At 38.8% G+C, this 19,775-nt stretch overlaps 1 protein-coding gene across 1 annotated transcript in view; it reads right to left on the reverse strand.

The window, feature by feature from the left end:
- Window positions 1–19,775, reverse strand: part of LOC140725104 (uncharacterized) — a 523,726-nt gene that overhangs the window by 455,343 nt on the left and 48,608 nt on the right. Inside the window, exon 4 of the mRNA XM_073040122.1 lies at window positions 365–435. Coding sequence (XP_072896223.1) covers window positions 365–435 — 71 coding nt within the window. The remainder of the gene's footprint in view (window positions 1–364; window positions 436–19,775) is intronic.

The raw sequence follows: 19,775 nt of genomic DNA on the forward strand, positions 1-19,775 counted from the left end.
TGCCCTCCTGTAGCTTTAAGGTTAAAAACACATGATGTGGCTCAACTGAATATTGAACTAGTCAGAGGAGGACAAAGATCAGGTCTAGGGGTAGGAGGAAAAAAAATCCTAAATGGAGAACCAAATGAGCCAGCAGTGAGACAGGATTTCTTTGTAGACTCTGCAGGAACACATTGGGTCACAAAGTTAAAAACTGCATATTAGCCTTTTGTAGAGCAGCCTCCTACAGTCTATTAAAGATTGCTGGTTGGGCCTATAGTATACCAAAGCAAAGATTAAGTTACTTCAATTCAATCTTAGAGTACTTAGTAATACTAACAAAAACAACTGACGTTAGACTAAATTTATATAGCTCCACACTTACATGATTGAACTATTAAATGCTGGACTTGCAACTTTCTCCAGCTGAATACTTCTCAAGTTAAGACTGGAAAACTGAAGAGCATAAGAAAAGAAACGTGGTGAAAGAAATGTTGTTAGCTTCCTTTAAAACAATATTATTTGCAGAATATTCATGGAACTCTAACATGGAATAAGGATGACGAAGTAAAACACCTATTAACAAAAGGAAGTCAGAAATCACTGAAGGAAATAGATCAAGTTCTATTTGGCTCACCTTCTTCATGATACACTTAAAACAGGCTTGGACATCCAGTACACAAGCTCTGGGAATGATAAATAATGCCAAACTTTATTGCACACTGTACGCAACAAGCCAATAACTGGCCTACACAATTTATATTTTTAAGCCTGTACATCTTGCCAATTAATACAGTTCAACTCAAAAGTATAGTGCATCATTAATAAACACTTGTATAAGTACAGATGTAAAAACCTCTTATTAAACAGTGGTATAAGATCAGATGTTAAAACCCATCACTATGACAAGAACAGACTAAATAAAACGGCTGAATACCATGGCAACATCAAGTGTCAAAAGATCCAAACTGGTCTATGTCTTAAAGTAGGGATTAGAAGTTTCATCCACCAAGGTGATCTTAGATGATAGCATCCAATAACTCAAAAGCATGGCACTACAATGATCTACAAACATAATAAAAGTTAACAGTTCACAGTACATGAAGGACAATAATTGGAGTGCCACAATATCTGATCAAAAATTGTGATTGAAATAGCTAGAATTGTGAAAAATCCTAATTTCTAAACTCATACAACAGCACTGATAACAGAATATGTTCATACTTTATGCAGTGAAACAAAGAACTGAAGAAAGGATCTCAAAGAATATTTGAAGTCCATTCTTCATGATTAATTCTTCTTGGCTCTGGAGACGAAGACAAGCCTGCAAAATCAACATACTCCTAACACTGTCCTGGTATAAATTTATCCCCTCTGTTTTTGGTATTTACTCATTTTTACTGCCAACTTATGCCAGTTTCCATGTTTTGTATTGACATTAAAAAGGTACTTGATGAGATAACACAAATTCGATTTATATCTGTCAGGAACAGAGTAATAGTTACTGAGCCTCTAACCCAAATCTTAGTATAAAAAACAGTCTATCAACATAGTTTGCTATCCCGCTCTCTTCCACCAAATATATGAAATTGTGCAAAGGAAAAAAAACAAGTTGAATATTTGCCTGTAATTAATCAGTTATCTTCTTGAATTTCACAACTGAGAGATAGTTGCAAGATAGTAAGTACAAATAAAGGGGGGATGGAAGTCATCTTCTCACATCTGTTTTATCTAATCCCAGTTATAAAATTTATATCAACGTGTCAAACATTTTACCAATTTTATGAACTTATGAAATCTTACAATGGCATCCATCTGTCTTGATGACAATGTAAATAGAGTGTGCACTATGGGAAAGTCCGTTGTAGAGCGCAATGCCTGCTGTGTCTGCACGGTCTTGGATTGAAACCTTTTACATGAACACATAAGGCCAATGGACCAGAAAAAAGTTTTAGCAAAGACCACCAAACTTTGTCATCAGTAGCTTACTAGAAATACCCATTTACACTTAAAAAGCATAGTGATGACTAAGTTAACATAAACTCTCCACTGCAGACTATATAAATGTTACTGTTGCTAATTGGGATATGCTTTTGTTTTCTGATGTTTCTTCCAATCAAATCTTGGAAGAAAATGAACAGATCCTGCTTAGCCCCAAATTACATTTTAAACCTAAATCTATCCTTCGGACCCACACCACCAGGTCCAGGAACAGTTATTACCCCTCAACCATCAGGCTTTTGAAACAGAAGGGATAACTTCACTCGCCTAATCACTGAACTCACCTATGGATTCACCTTCAAAGACTCCTCATCTCATGCTCTCAATAGTTGTTGCTTATTTATTTATTTTTATTATTTATTTTTTTCTTTTATATTTGTAGTTTGTTGTCTTTTACACATTGGTTGTTTGTCCTTCCTGTTGGGTGTGGTCTTCCTAATGTTTCTTGGATTTACTGAGTATGCCTACAAGTAAATGAATCTCAGGGTTGTACATATATGGAACACACACACACACACATATATATATAGATAGATATACACATATATATACACACACACGTGTATGTGCCTTCCTAATAAATTTACTTCGAACTTTGATGTTCATTCTTTTGCACGTTACATTGAATATATTTCTCTGTTTGTCATCATCTCAAATTCAGTATTCTCCCTCTCTCTGCCCCCAAAACTTGCACCTGCTTCCTATCTCATTACAAAATTTCCGAATGATCTCATCCCAATTCCCATCCAGTCCAGATTATCTGATTTTGAAAGTCTTGTCCCAATTTCCAAATCCTTCCACGACCTCATCCCAACATATTTCTAGAATCTTGCTGTATCAAACTACAAATCTTATTTATTCCTTTTGTTCTAAATAATCACTTCTGTGTACTCATTTAGCATTGATGGTTATGCCTTCAGATATTTCTGGATGCAGAAAACTCTTTCCCAAAATTCCTCCATAGGCTACACAAAAATCACATTTCTTTTACATCCATTTCTTCTGTTCTATTGATTTTCTTCCCCAAATTCTAAGCACTTTGTGAAATTACCCACTACTAAAATAATAACAAATTACAGAATTTAACATTTCGATTTAGTATTAAATGTGCATGGAGCTCATTTACAAAGCACCAAAACTTCCACTAAAGCAAAGCAAATGTGAATGCATCAAACACGTGTGGGATTTGTTAGTAGCATTTAGAAACATTGTAAAGAGTAACTTGTCAATGATGTTTTTAGATTTGTTTTTCTCTATTATATTAATTTGGAGCAAACAACAGTCTAATGTTTAACATTTGTTCAACTAGTGATACAATCAAGAACCAATTTCATTCATGCCATTTAATAACATAGTACAAGTGTGAAGTTATTGTTCACATCAGCAGTCTGATATACGAACTGGGGCTTAAGGTGACAATCTACAACATGTGTAAGCCTGCCCTGTTTGCTGACCTAACAATGCACTTAGTATCATCTACTTGAAATAATACTGCTTCTGCTACTACAAGCAATTTATTCCAACTAATGATCATCAGGCACTCATAAATCAGTGTTAGATCACAGTTACTTAGTTGGTGACTTCCACAGATAGAAGTAGCATTCAGAACTCCTGGTTAGATATTTGCACACATATTGATTTTAATTAGTCTAATTAGTTCATTAAGCTCCAGCATCAAACAGCTCATTTGCTGCATTCCACTACACTAATGGCATATTATCAAGGTTTAATATGATAATGAAGCAAATCAATTAGCAACAATAAAGGAAGCTATTAAGAAGGGTAAACACAGCTCTGTCAGTTTATAAGAAGCAGAATGCACAGCAATGATTAACAATTTTGTCAGTTACATGAAAATTCAAATCCCACTGCAGCAGACTGCTGGATAGAACTGCATGTCTAAGATGAACTTCTAAATTGAATTTTGGGAATTAGTGCTTCTTTTTTAAGATGTTACATTCATTACATTTTTTATTCTTATTTGTCGAAAACAAAAATAAAACACAGCTAAATAAAAATGTTACTGTTACAATTAACCAAACCAACTTACTCATGTTTTATTCCTCAATTTCATTTCACATAAATAGTTCAAAATTTACACTGATCCACAAGTTAGCCAAGCCACAGTATAGAACATAACATGGTACAAGTCCTTTGGCACACGATGTTGTGCCAATCTTTTAACCTGCTCTAAGATCAGTTTAACTCTTCCCTTCTACATAACTCTCTATTCTTCTATCATCTATTTTCCTATCCAAAAATTTCTTAAATGCCCCAGTGTCTGTGCCCCTACTACCTCTTCTGGCAGGGCATTCCACAAGATCTATTCTATCCACACGATCTATGCCACTATCTTCCTTGTATTATTTTCTTAATTACTCTGATCATACATATTCTTCAAAATGTTACAGAATTAGTCAAACTTCAAACATCAGGTGTTAGTTTTGCCTAAATTCATGGTTGTGATAGTGCATACTATATGAATGTCCTCATATATACAACCCCAGGACAAAATGATAGCTTTAGTTTATCTCATCATGAAGCAAATCTAAACCAGTATTTTTATACCACTCCACAAAACCCAACTAAACTCAAACAGTTGAAAACAAATTCAACCTGGACTGATAGGTTGAAAGTTATTTCATCGAGGGAAACCAACCAAATTTTTAAGTACAGGGAAGACCATTGTCGTAGCAGTTTTAATAATTCACCTCAGTATAAGGGGTGAAAATGGGAATTTTCCTGGCACTAACTCTATAACCAAAAAAAATGCCACCTGTAAACAGTGCTGTGATTAAATATATAGATTAGTTCTTTTCAAACAACAATTGAAAACTGACTAGAAAATACTTCTATGGCTATTCTACATATACTTAACAATAACTATAGAAAAGGTTGGCCATGGCAGTGGTGGTTGGGGACCACTGGGTTATGGTATTTCAATATGGAAATCACATTTTTTCTCATCATTATGATGGTGGATAAAGTTAGGAAGGTACATGTTCCAAATGAAAATGGAAAACAACATTACAGAGAAATTCTTGTTTTTTTAAATAGAAAATGCAAAAGGAGATTAGTAATTTTAAAGAACATATTAATACATTTTAAAGTCAAAAATGTGCTGGATTGCCAATTCTGATAAATATGAACATATAACATTACAATAAACAATACATATAACAATACATTGACACCAACATCTACTGAATCAATTCAAGATGTTGCAGAGTTCACAAATTTCACTGTTCTTATACTATGTTTTGTAATTTAAAATCTTCAAACTATCACAAAGAATGCAAGACTACAAAAGATTATGGTCAAGCTAATGGTCTTTTCCTTCAGTCAACAAGGGGTTGACTGATTCCTTGGAGTCAACAATGATTTCTTGTTTGGCTCTTCTGTGAATTCTCAACTGGCTGAGGAGGGCTATGTGGGATCTGCAACTTTGCCACAAGTACACAGTTAATGTTTAATAGACAAGCAAATGTGTACTATGGGAGGTAGTGTACTCTTTCTGCCATTTTCAGACTGGCCTGTGCCTCCAACAAAGAAATAGGTGGTTTCAGTCCCTTCCTGGATATTCCTTCTCCATTTTGATCAGTCAAGGATTTCAAAAAGTTAGAACGGAAGTCACATTTCAGGGGGAATAAATCAAGAAACAAATAACAATAAATGGAAATTTATTTACTATATATTGATAACAAGAAAATTATGTTGCACGCATGCAAAATATTACTTACCCCAGAAGTGAGATAATGACTAGAAATCTAATCAGGCCATTGAACCAGAACTATTATCATAGTTATAAAGGTGTTTAGAACTTAGAACATTGAACAATACAGAACAGGACATGAACTGGCCCTTTAGCTCATGAAGTTGTACCAAGCTAATTAAGCTAATGATGCTGAGTTATACTAATCCTTTGTGTCTGTACAAAGGCCATATACCTCTATTCTCTACATATCCATGTATCTACTCAGAGTCTCTTAAACACCTCTGATGTATCTGTCTCCACCACCACCCTGGCAGTACAATTCAGGCACCCACCACTCTGTGTAAATAAAAAATCACCTTTGAATTAAACCATCTCACATTAATGCATTCTTTTAGGAATTTTAAAGTTACTAAGCAATTAGAAAGTCTCTATATATCAATACATTTCTTCATTCTCATCATTTCTTGAGAACTGCCAGACTTTGAAGCAGACTGTAGAAATTGATACACTGAAATACTTATTCATGGTTCATTTCAATTTGGCAAGCTATTTAATCTATTTTATCTTGAACCAAATACCAACAGCTAAGATCATAAGATACAGGAGCAGAATTAGGCCATTTGGTCCATTGCATCTGCTCCAACATTTCATCATGGCTGATCCAATCTTCGTCTCAGCCCCAATAAGACCATAACACTATGAGACATAGCAGCAAAATTAGGCCATTCAGCCCAACAAGTCCACTCTGCCATTTCATCACAGCTGATCCCAGATCCCATTCAATCCCATACACCTGCTCTCTCATCACACCCCTTGATGCTCCAACCAATCAAGAATCTATCAACTTCCGCTTTGAATATACCCACGGACTTGGCCTCCACTGCAGTCTGTGGCAGAGCTTTCCACAGATTCACCACTCTTTGGTAAAAAATATTCCTCCTTACTTTTCTTCTAAAAGGTCACCCCTCAATTGTGAGGCTGTGCCCTCTAGTACTAGTCCTTTCAACATTTGTTAGATTTTAATGAGATTCCCCCACCCCCACCACCCCCACATTCTTCTAAATTCCAGAGAATACTGGCCCAAAGCTGCCAGATGCTCCTCATATGTTAACCCCCTCATTCCCAGAATCAACCTTGTGAACCTCTTCTAGACGCTCTCCAATAACAATACATCCTTTCTGAGAATAAGGGGGCCCAAAACTGTTGACAATACTGCGACCTGCCTATTGTCTTATTAAGATCAGCTTGTTCTCCTTGTTTTTATATTCTATTCCCAATCATCCAACTTCATCACTTTTGCTTTCTTTTATGCCCTTTATTGGTTTTTATGCAGTCCATAACTTCCCTCGTCAGCCACAGTTGCTTACCCCTGCCATTTGCGAACTACTTCCTCTATGGGACATATCTATCCCGCGCTTTGTGAACTATTCCCAGAAACTTCAACCAACTCTGCTCTGCTATCATCCCCACCAGTATCTCCCTCCAATCCACCTGGGCAAGCTCCTTTCTCATGCCTCTGTAATTCACTTTATTCCATTGCAATACTGACACATGTGACATATGCTTCTCCCTTTCAGATTGCAGTATGAATTCAATCATATTGTGATCATTGCCTCCTAAGGGTTCCTTTACATTAAACTGACCAATAAAATCTGGGTTATTACACAACACAACAATCTAAGTTAGCCTTTCCCCGAGTAGGCTCATGCACAAGCTGCTCTAAAAAGCCATTTTGAAAGCATTCAATAAATTCCCTCTCTTGCAATCTGACACCAATCTGATTTTCCCAATCCCCTTGCATTCTGAAGTCCCCCATAACAATTGTGGCATTACCCTTATTACATGCCTTTTCCAGCTCCCTTTGCAATCTCAACCCTACATCTTGGCTACTACTTGGAGGCCAATATATGATATCCATAATGGTTCTTTTACCCTTGCAGGTTCTTAGCTCCACCCACAAAGTTTCGACATTCTCTGACCCTATGTCATCTTCTTCTAAAGATGGAATTCCATTTCTTACCAATAGAGCCACATTATCGCCTACACCTTCCTGCCTGTCCTTTCGATTCAAAGTATATTCTTCGATGTTAAACTCCCATGACCTTCTTTCAGCCACAACTCAGTGATGCCCACAACATCATACCAACCAATCTCTAATTGTACCACAAGTTCATCCACCCTATTCCAAATGCAAAGTGCATGTAAATGCAACACCTTTAGTCCTGCATTTTTCACCTTTATGAAATTTGCCTCTGTGATACAACTTAACTTTTTGCTTAGTCTGCAGTTGTACCCAATCATTGGCTTCTCCTTCCTTACAATCATATTACATATCATCTACTTTTAAACCTGCAGGTTCACCCTCAGCTCTCCTACATTCTCTCCGTATCCTTCCATGCTCTGACAAATCAGCATCTATCAAGCTTTGCTTTATATATACATAAAGAACTGGCCTCTCCATCTGCCTGTGGCAAAGAATTCCACAGATTCACACTCTCTGGCTTAAGAAATTCTTCCTCATCTCTGTTCTAAAAGGACGTCTCTCTAATCTGTGGCTGTGTCCTCTGGTCACCATTGGAAACATGCTACCCACATCCACTTTGTCAAGGCCTTTCACTATTCGATAGGTTTCAATAAGGTCACCCCTCATTCTTCTGAATTCCAGTGAATACAGGCCCAGAGCCATCAAACACTCTGCATATGATAAGTTTTTCAATCCTAGAAACATTTACGTCAGCTACTAATTAATAGCATGAAATAATAGGGAAAGAAAAAAAACGAGTAAACATTACAAATGGATAACTTACACAAAACTAGTCAGTTCTGGTACAAACAGAAAGAGATTTAAATGAAATTGTTGAATTTCTTGAGCTTCTTATTGCCTATCACTTGAATTCACCTTTTTATTCCTGCTCTGATCTACTTGACTGTGGCTTCTAACATTGTTCCAATGAGGCCCAATGTAAGCTTGAAGAAGTGTCTTATCTTCCATCTGGGCTCATTACAGCCTTTGAATAATCAGCATGAGCAATAACATTATTAATACATCCTTACCCCACTGACTTCTCAGCAATTTGGGAAAAAAATAATCATGACAAGTTTCAATTCAGAAAGATGATAAAAATGGAACAATCTATCTGTAAGAATGTCAATGTTAAAATGGTTATTATTACTTTTATTTGAAAAAGCTACAAGCTAGAAGGAAAAAAATCATTATTGCAGATGACTTAATAAAACCAATACATCCTGGTAAACGATTATGTTGAACTTACTCTGACAATCAGCAAGGAACGGTGGGCCAGAACTGTTTCTGTGCTCTATGTCTTCTATCGTATGACACAAATTTTAACTCCAAGTGTCATTTATCTGGAGAAAATGTTCAAGAATAAGTCCAAGTTTTTGACTGCTCATGATCTCTCTAGGTCTGTAGTTAACTGGCGTGGATGCAGGGAGCCTAGAACATCCCACATTCCAGAATAGAATATACAGTGGAAGAACCAGGAAGGAACCCCCACCTTCGAAAGCTTAGATTCCTACTTTACAATCCAAACCTATTACATTTCTAATTTCAAAGGTTAAAAAGTACATTAAAGTTAAATAATTTTTAAAATGGGATACTCTTCTCTCTTTGTTGCATCCACAGCCATACAATCCATACTGAAGTTAATGCAGATTTTGCAGCAGGTCTGATCTGGTATATGATACAATACAAATTCTGGGGAATCTCTGCAAGACTGGGCTCCACTGCTTAGGGCAGCAGTGACCCAAAGTAGCTGGCTTGGTGCTCTGATAAGTCCAAGATTTCCACATTTGACGGCACATGTACAGAAACCTTAAATTTATGGCCAAGAAGCAAATTGCCAGCAGTTGTGGTTGGAATCACCAGCAATAGCCAACAATTTTACACTAACTGAGTGATCATATTCTTCATGTTTAAGACTACTACCTAACAAATAAAATGAAAATGACTGACTGATTTCCAAACTTTAAGCAACATGTTTTACAGGCTTGCAGATTAGACATTAGTTCATAAAGCCTCTGCATTATAGATGAAAACAAACTTACCAGCTATGACATACGACACCAAAACTAACTTCACCTATATGTTAATATCTTGCTCTCTTCAGAATCTGGATTTGCCTTGACCTCTATTTGTAGGATTTTAATCCTCCATTAAGAAATCCCTTGAATCACACGAAATAATTAAAAACTGCATCTGCTGTAAATTCTCATCTGAAAATTTTAGTGTTCCTGATTCCTCTGTCATACTTGATACATTTGGTTTAATTTGTATTAGGGTAAGAATGGAAATATTAGGGAAATATGGAAATAAACTTTAAAATGTAACTTCACTAAAATAGAATCACCTGTTTTCACATACTGGCCATTTCCTGTCCCAGCCACTAGATGGAGTATTCAACAGCAACAGAACAATACAAAAACTGGCACGAACTGTCATACCACAAAACAATACATATTCTATGATCACACAATGGCACTAACAGCAGCTGTAGAAAGAAAAATGTCAGACATCTCTGTCTTCACAAAGTAAAGAAGAATAGATAATTTTTTAAAATGCTATTTTGTTAACTTCCCAATTAATGTGCCTGCCACTTATTAGTATCAGAATCAGCTTTATTATCACTGACACATGTTGAGATATTTTTGTGGAAGTACAGTGCAAGACATAAAAATTTGTTATAAGTTACAAAAATAAATAGTGTAAAAGTAAAACAAGGTAGTGTTCATGGGTTCATGGACTGTTCATAAATCTGACGGCACGGGGAAGAAGCCGTTCCTGAAAAATTGAGCATAGATCTTTATTCTCCTTTTCATCCTGCCCAATGGTAGTAATGAGATGAGGGCATGACTCAGATGGTGAGGGTCCTTAATGACGGATGCTACTTCATTGAGGGACTGCCTCTGGAAGATGTCCTCATTGGTGGGGAGGGGTCAGAACCAGAATCAGGTTTAATCATTGGCATATGCCATGAAATTTGTTGTTTTGCAGCAGTAGTACATTTCAATACATAATAATTTAAACCATAAATTACACAAGGTAGTATATATAAAAAAAGATGAAAATTAAATTAAATAAGTAGTGCTAAAAGGAGAGGAAAAAATACTAAGGGAGGATTCATGGTTCATTGTTCATTCAGAAATCTGATAGCATAAGGGAAACATTGAGTGTATGTCTTCAGGCTCCTGTACTTCCTCCTTGACAGTAGCAATGAGAAGACAGCATGTCCTGCATGATGGGAGTCCTTAAAGATCGATGCCTCTTATTTGGGGCATTACCTTTTGAAGGTGTCCTGGATGCTGGGGAGGTTAGTGCCCATGATGGAGCTGCCTAACCATCTGCTTCCTCTTTTGATCCTGCATGTTGGAGCCTCTGTACCAGGCAATCAGTCAGAAAGTTCTCCACTGTACATCTGCAGAAATTTGCTAGAGTCTTCGGTGACATCAAATATTCACAAACACTTTCTTTGTGACTGCATCAATGGGATCAGGATGTTGATGCAAAGGAGCTTGAAGCTATTAACCCTTTCCACCAATGACCCCGCAATGAAGACTGATATGTGTTCTCCCAACTTCTCCTAAAGTACACAATCAATTCCTTGGTCTTACTAACGCTGAGTGCTAGGTTGTTGTTGCAACACCATTAAAACATTAATCTATCGTACTCCTATACGTACCTTCATACCATCAGAGATCCTACAAACAACAATAATACCTCCGATGAATTTAGAGGTGAGGTTTGAGCTGTGCCTGGCCACACTGTCATGAGTAGAGTAATGGGTTAAACACGCATCCTTTCGGTGTACATATGGCAACATCATTAAAATCTTAATTTAAAGTACAAGTTAGCCTACATCTTGGAAAGCAAATAAAACTGCAGATGTTGGGATTGCAGCAAGAGTCATTCAGTATAAGTGGAATGAGAAAATAATTAATTTTTTGAGTTGAAGTTCCTTCATCAGAACTTACAAATTGTTGCTTGACTACTGTTTGACCCTCTGGGTTCTTCCAGCATTTCTGTGTTTGTTATTCTACATCTTCTGTTTCAGCAAATGAATTACCATTGCCACAAGTGTGTAAGTCCCTGGCTAAGATTTCTTCTGGTGTGCTATGAGGTAGTTGATTTTAGCAGTTTTCTGTAAAAGCAGTGTGCCATGCTGGGAAGAGTGTTTAGCTTCACAAAAATAAGGAGCCATGTTCACTGTGTGTCAGCCAATCAGGATTGTAGGATGTGAGAGAAGGTTTCACAGAGCTGTGAGGAAGAGTTTTCTGAAGGACAGTAGTATGATTTGTGGTCTTCAGGCGGGAGCTGTGGAGCGGTGCATAGGTGTCGCAGAATGCCGTAGGAAGGCATCCCCGTTGCAAGAAGTGTTTTTTGCCGATTAATGGTACAGGAGGAAGGGCCAGTACTCCTGAGAGATAGCCAGTTTGTTCAAATTTGTCTTCCAGGGATCATCAGAATGTGGTGGGTGTGTGTCTAGCGCGTGAGTAACAGATATACCCCTAACAACTCCAGAATGTGCTCAAATATTTATGTGTACAATGGACTGGTTTAATTGTAATAGGCCATTTTATTTTTCTTTTCTTTTTCTGTAACTGTTTGTTAACATTGAAAATTTGGTAAATATACTTTTATTATTTTATGCTGGTGTATGATCTGTCATTTCCAGGCTACCGCTAACTGTCTATGGGTAATACTTACACAGCACTTGCTCAAATCAAGGTTCTTTTAATTGGAACATGACAATGTTCCTGTTTGGTAGAACCCCAAATCATACCAACCCTATATATATATATAAGTTATAAAAGGTGGCCTTCTCACCGCTGAATCATGTGGCTGTTAGCAGAGTACCATATAACAATTACAGCACAGAAACAGGCCATCTCAGCCCTTCTAGTCCATGCCGAATGCTTACTCTCACCTAGTCCCACCTACCTGCCTCAGCCCATAACCCTCCATTACTTTCCTGTCCATATACCTATTCAATTTTTTTTTTAAATGACACAATCGAACCTGCCTCTACCACTTCTACTGGAAGCTCATTCCACACAGCTACCACTCTCTGAATAAAGAACTTCCCCCTCGTGTTACCCCTAAACTTTTGCCCCTTAAACCTCTACTGATGTCCTCTTGTTTGAATCTCCCCTACTCTCAATGGAAAAAGCCTATCCACGTCAACTCTATCTATCCCCCTCATAATTTTAAATACCTCTATCAAGTCCCCCCTCAACCTTCTACGCTCCAAAGAATAAAGACCTAGCTTGTTCAACCTTTCTCTGTAACTTAGGTGCTGAAACCCAAGTAACATTCTAGTAAATCTCCTCTGTACTCTCTCTATTTTGTTGACATCTTTCCTATAATTCAGTGACCAGAACTGTACACAATACTCCAAATTTGGCCTCACCAATGCCTTGTACAATTTTAACATTACATCCCAACTCCTATACTCAATGCTCTGATTTATAAAGGCCAGCATACCAAAAGTTTTCTTCACCACTCTATCCACATGAGATTCCAAGCTAACCAGTCAAGACTGAATACGAGCCCAGAAGAGAGGGTTACAGTTGTAATTAGTGTTGCCAAAAGTAGTTGAGCTATGATATAGAAACATAGATAGAATACAGCTCAATACAGGCCCTACGGCCCACAATGTTGTGCCGAACATGTACTTACTTTAGATATTACCTAGGGTTACGCATAGCACTCTATTTTTCTAAACTCCATGTACCTATCCAGGAGTCTCTTAAAAGAACCTATCGTATCCGCCTCCACCACCATAACGAGCAGCCCATTCCGCGCACTCACCACTCTCTCCTGTAAAAAACTTACCCCTGACATCTCCTCTGTACCTACTTCCAAGCACCTTGAAACTGTGCCCTCTCGTGTTAGCCATTTCAGCCCTGGGAAAAAGCCTCTCAATGTCCACATGATCAATTTGATCAAATCATCATCATTCTGTACACGTCTATCAGGTCACCTCTCATTCTCCATTGCTCCAAGGAGAAAAGGCCAAATTCACTCAAACTATCCTTGTAAGGCATGCTCCCCAATCCAGGCAACATCCTTGTAAATCTCCTCTGCACCACATCCTTCCTGTAGTGAGGCGACCAGAACTGAGCACAACACTCCAAGTAGGGTCTGACCAGGGTGCTATATAGCTGCAACATTACCTCTCAGCTCTTGAACTCAATACCACAACTGATGAAGGACAATGAACCGTATGCCTTCTTAACCACAGAGTCAACCCACGTAGTAGCTTTGAGTGTCCTATGGACTCGGACTCCAAGATCCCTCTGAACCTCCACACTGCTGAGTCTTACCATTAATACTATATTCTACCATCATATTTGACCTACCAAAATGAATCACCTCACACTTATCTGGGTTGAATTCCACCTGCCACTTCTCAGCCCAGTGTTGCATCCTATTGATGTCCCACTGTAACATCAGCCCTCCACACTATCCACAACACCCCCAACCTTTGTGTCATCAGCAAATTTACTAACGCATCCCTCCACTTCCTCATCCAGGTCCTTTATAAAAATCACTAAGAGTAGGGGGTCCCAGAACAGATCCCTGAGGCACATCACTGGTCACCGACCTCCATGCAGAATACGACCCGTCTACAACCACTTTTTGCCTTCTGTGGACATGCCAATTCAGGATCCACAAAGCTCTTTACTTTCTCAATAAGCCTTGCATGGGATACCTTATCAAATGCCTTGCTGAAATTCATATACACTACATGTACTGCTCTACCATCATCAATGTGTTTAGTCACATCCTCAAAAACTCCATCAGGCTTGTAAGGCACAACCTGCCTTTCACAAAGCCATACTGCCTATTCCTAATCATATTATTATACCTCTCCAAATGTTCATAAATCCTGCCTCTCAGGATCTTTTCCATCAATTTACCAACCACGGAAGTAAGACTCACTGGTCTATAATTTCCTGGGCTATCTCTACTCCCTTTCTTGAAAACGAGAACAACATCCACAACCCTCCAATCCTCCAGAACAACTCCTGTACCCATTGATGGTGCAAAGGTTTTTGCCAGAGGCTTAGCAACCTCCTCCCTCACCTCCCACAGTAGCCTGGGATACATATCATCTGGTCCCGATGACTTATCCAACTTGATGCTTTCCAAAAACTCCAGCACATCCTCTTTCTTAATATTTATATGCTCAAGCTTTTCAGTCCGCTGTAAGTCATCCCTACAATTGGCAAGATGCTTTTCCATAGTGAATACTGAAGCAAAGTATTCATTAAGTACCTCTGCGATCTCCTCTGGTACCATGCACACTTTTCCACTGTCACAATTGATTGGTGCAATTCTCTCACGTCTTATCCACTTGCTCTTCACATACTTGTAGAATGCCTTGGGATTTTCCTTAATCCTGTCTGCCAAGGCCTTCTCATGGCCCCTTTTGGCTCTCCTAATTTTATTCTTAAGCTCCTTCCTGCTAGCCTTATAATTTTCTAGATCTTTATCATTACCTAATTTTTGAACCTTTTATAAGCTTTTCTTTTCTTCCTGATTAGAGTTTCAACAGCCTTTGTACACCACAGTTCCTGTACCCTACTATCCTTTCCTTGTCTCATTGGAATGTACCTATGCAGAACTTCATGCAAATTTCTCCTGAAAATTTGCCACATTTCTGCCGTACATTTCCCTGAGAATGTCTGTTCCCAATTTATACTTCCAAGTCCAGCCTGATAGCTTAATATTTCCCCTTACTCCAATTAAATGCTTTCATAACTTGTCCTTTCCTATCCCTCTCCAATGCTATAGTAAAGGGATAGAATTGTGATCACTATCTCCAAAATGCTCTCCCACTGAGAGATCTGACACCTGACCAGATTCATTTCTCAATACCAAATCAAATACAGTCTCTCCTCTTGTAGGCTTATCTACATATTGTATCAAGAAACCTTCCTGAACGCACCTAACAAACTCCACACCATCTAAACCCCTTGCTCTAGGGAGGTGCCAGACAATATTTGGAAAATTAAAATCTCCAACCACGACTACCCTGGTTTTATTACACCTTTCCAGAATCTGTCTCCCTATCTGCTCCTAGATGTCCTTGTTACTATTGGGTGGTCTATTAAAAAACACCCAGTAGAGTTATTGGCCCCTTCCTGTTCCTAACTTCTAACCACAGAGACTCTATAGACAATCCCTCCATGACTTCCTCCTTTTCTGCAGCTGTGACACTATCTCTGACCAGCAGTGCCATGCCCCCACCTCTTTTGCCTCCCTCCCTGTCCTTTTTGAAACATCTAAAGCCTGGCACTCTAAGTAACCATTCCTGCCCCTGAGCCATCCAAGTCTCTGTAATGGCCACAACATCACAGATCCAAGTACTGATCCATGCTGTAAGCTCATCCGCTTTGTTCATGATGCTTCTTGCATTAAAATAGACACATCTCAAACCATCAGTCTGAGCGCGTCCCTTCTCTATCACCCTCTCGCACTGTCTACAAGCTTTCTGTATTTGTGAGCCAAGCACCTCTTCCTCTTCAGTTCAGTTCCCACCCCCTAGCAATTCTACTTTAAACTCTCCCCAATAACCTTAGCAAACCTCCCTGCCAGGTCCCCCTTGGATTCAAGCACAACCTGTCCTTTTCATACAGGTCACAACTGCCCCTAAAGAGGTCCCAATGATCCAGAAATCTGAATCCCTGCCCCCTGCTTCAATCCCTCAGCCACACATTTATCCTCCACCTCATTCTATTCCTATACTCACTGTCATGTGGCACAGGCAGTAATCCCAAGATTACTACCTTTGAGGTCCTGCTTCTCAACTTCCTTCCTCACTCCCTGTAGTCTGTTTTCAGGACCTCCTCCCTTTTCATACCTATGTCATTGGTACTAATATGTACCACAACTCTGGCTGTTCTCCTTCTCACTTCAGGATGTCATGAACATGATCAAAAACATCCTAGACCCTAGCATCTGGGAGGCAAACTACCATCCGTGTTTCTTTCCTGCATCCACAGAATTGCCTGTCTGACCCCGTAACTATAGAGTAACTATAGAGATATAGCTAACTTTCAACAGATAAATGCATATTTATTGAGTTACTAAAAATAATTTAGTAAAAACAATGGGCCATTAGTCTTATGTTTGAGATTTTGGTGAAAGATGGCTTGAATAGTCTATCACATTAAGAAATACTTTTGAGTACCACCCAAATTAATTTTATCAAAAAAATCCAATCGAAATTAGCACACTTTCTTAAATTAGACTCAGGCCAACCATGTGCACAGATCATTTATAAAGAAATACCTCAAGAACCAATAAAATACATTGCAGTTCTTATTCTGAGCATGATTTTTCTACATATAAGAGATCCACAAATACTTGGAGTACATGCACCAAAGCTTTGAGGCTTCGTTCACTGTTAAAGGGAGCTTAAACATAACTAATCCACTACCTTCATTGCCAAGGTACCTGAGCTTTGAACTGAAGTAGTCATCCTTTCAATGGTGATTAGTGCTCACTTTTATTCAACTTATACCCCCAACACCACGCAACCTTCCCAGTGTCTCTTCAGGGTCCCAAGCATCTTTCTGACCGCCCCTCCACTGATTTTCACCCAGAATTCCTCTCCAAATGAACCCTCATTGAATCCTCTGCATCTTTCCAAACCTATGTTTGCCTGTTTCCTCCCAATGATTCTCACACACTTTGCAAACTGCAGCCTAAGTATTAGCTAGCAGATGAAAGGTATTTGTGCTCATAACATAGGCAAAGCCTTTTTCTTGGCTATACTCAGAAAATAATTACTTCTAGCAACCCTCAGACTAAACCAGTTTCCCCACCATCATACAATGTTAGTGAACATGTCTTTCTTCAGACATGGTACAATTTCTAACTCATAATTTTGCCTGAGTCAAAGTGATAAAACTAAGTGTCTTGTAGGCAGAAAATACTGAAATCACAATATTCTAATTAAACTTCCGTATTGAAACCATTGACAGATGAGAGAAAATAAATGAATAAACAATATTACTCTGACGTTGAACTTGAGACTCATTTCAGCTATGTCCACCCACAGGAGAAAATTATTTACCTTCAATTTAACCTTTGTAAATGTTGAAAGAATGTTAAAGCATCAGAAGTCAGCAAATCTCTAATGGAGGGGACTCAGCAACATAAGTATAGTTGAAAGTCTTTATACTACAGACTTCAGTTTTATTGAGGTTCATCGACATTGTCTTCAATCAAATAATGCCTTACTGTGGACTTGTTCCCACTTCTGCTCTTTGAATTTCCAGGTTTACCCTGCAGTGTGATTTGTAGTGGCAATGTTCTTAATACACAAAATGCTGCAGGTACTCAGCAGGCCAGACAACATCAATAGAAATGAGTATAGTCAATGTTTCGGGCTGAGACCTATCATCGTGATCCTTCATCAGATGATTTCCAGCATCTGCAGATTTTCTTTTGCTTGTGATTTCCAGCATCTGCCGACTTTCTTTTGCTTGTGGTCCTGATGAAGGGTCTCAGCCGCAAACGTCCACTATACTCCTTTCCATAGATGCTCCCTGGCATGCAGAGTACCTCCAACATTTTGTGTGTGTTGCTTGGATTTTCAGCATCTGCAGATTTGCTTTTGCTTGTGTAAGTTCTTAATACATTGAGTTAGATTTTTTTCTGCTTTTTATGGCTGGAAGAAGACAACTTTTCAACTTGCAAATTTAACAAAGAGAAGCCTGGCCACCCAAACCAAACAGGTTCCAATCAAGTCAGGTATTATTAAAAAACAACATTTGTCCTTAGAATTGGGACAGATATTGTATTTTTTTTTAATTAAAGGCTCAGCACTTTACCCAAGTCTTTACCAGAGACTGAAAGGATTGGACTGGTCTATATCTGCCTGATTCAGGTCAGATATACTGTATATAGAAAAAATATAGGAACTCTGCTTCAAATACAGATTCGATGTAGGTCTCTTTTTTTTGTACTGAGTAGATGGCCAAATGGGGTATTTTGGGAAGAAGCTAATACTGATGTTGAATATTCAACATAATATTCAGCACTGATGCATACCTGATGCCCCAATTATAAAGAATATTCTGTGTTTACCCGGTGAAGGAATTTTGAGTATTTACTCCTTTTCCCATGTTGACACCATTACACCTAATTAAGATTTATCACTAGACCACTAATTTCATTAATTTACATTTATCAAGATCGTCTAACAAGACCCTTCAGCAAGATGAGGAGTCAGAGTTAGAAGGTGGGGGAAGGGGAGGGAGAAACACCAGGTAATAGGTGAAACTGGGAGGGGGGAAGGGGGAAGTAAAGAGCTGGGAAATTGATTGGCAAGAGAGATACAAGGCTGGAGAAGAGGGAGTCTAATAGAAGAGGACAGAAGGCCATGGAAGAAAGAAAAGGGGGTGAAGGGAGCACCGGAGGGAGATGATGGGCAGGCAAGGAGATAATGTGAAAGAGGAAAAAGGGAATGGGGAATGGTGTAGAGGACAGGCCAATACTGGAAGTTCGAGAATTCGATGTTCATGCCATCAGGTTGAAGGCTGCCCAGACGGAATATAGGGTTTTGCTCCTCCAACCCGAGAATGGCCTCATCATGAGAGTAGAGGAGGCCTTGGATTGACATGTCAGAATGGGAATAGGAAGTGAAATTAAAATGAGTGACCACTGAGAGATCCCACTTTTTCTGGTGAACGAAGCGTAGGTGCTCAGTGAAGCGGATTCCCAATCTGTGTTGGGCCTCACTGATACAAAGGAAGCCACACCAGGAGTACTAAATACAGTAGATGACCCCTAACAGAATCACAGATGAAGTGTCACCTCACCTGGAAGGTCAATTTGGGGCCCTAAATGGCAGTGAGGTGTCAGGTCAGGTGTAGCATTTGTTCAGCTTGCAAGGGTAAGTCTAAGGAGGAAGATCAGTGGGGTTGGATGAATGGACAAGGGAGTGACAGCGGAAAGCAGAAAGTGGGAGAGAGGAAAATGTGTGCTTGATGGTGGGATCTGTTGGAGGTTGCAGAATTTATGGAGAATTATGTGCTGGACAAGGAAGTG

The sequence above is a fragment of the Hemitrygon akajei genome, chromosome 1, assembly GCF_048418815.1.
Source record: "Hemitrygon akajei chromosome 1, sHemAka1.3, whole genome shotgun sequence".
Lineage (NCBI taxonomy): Eukaryota > Metazoa > Chordata > Chondrichthyes > Myliobatiformes > Dasyatidae > Hemitrygon > Hemitrygon akajei.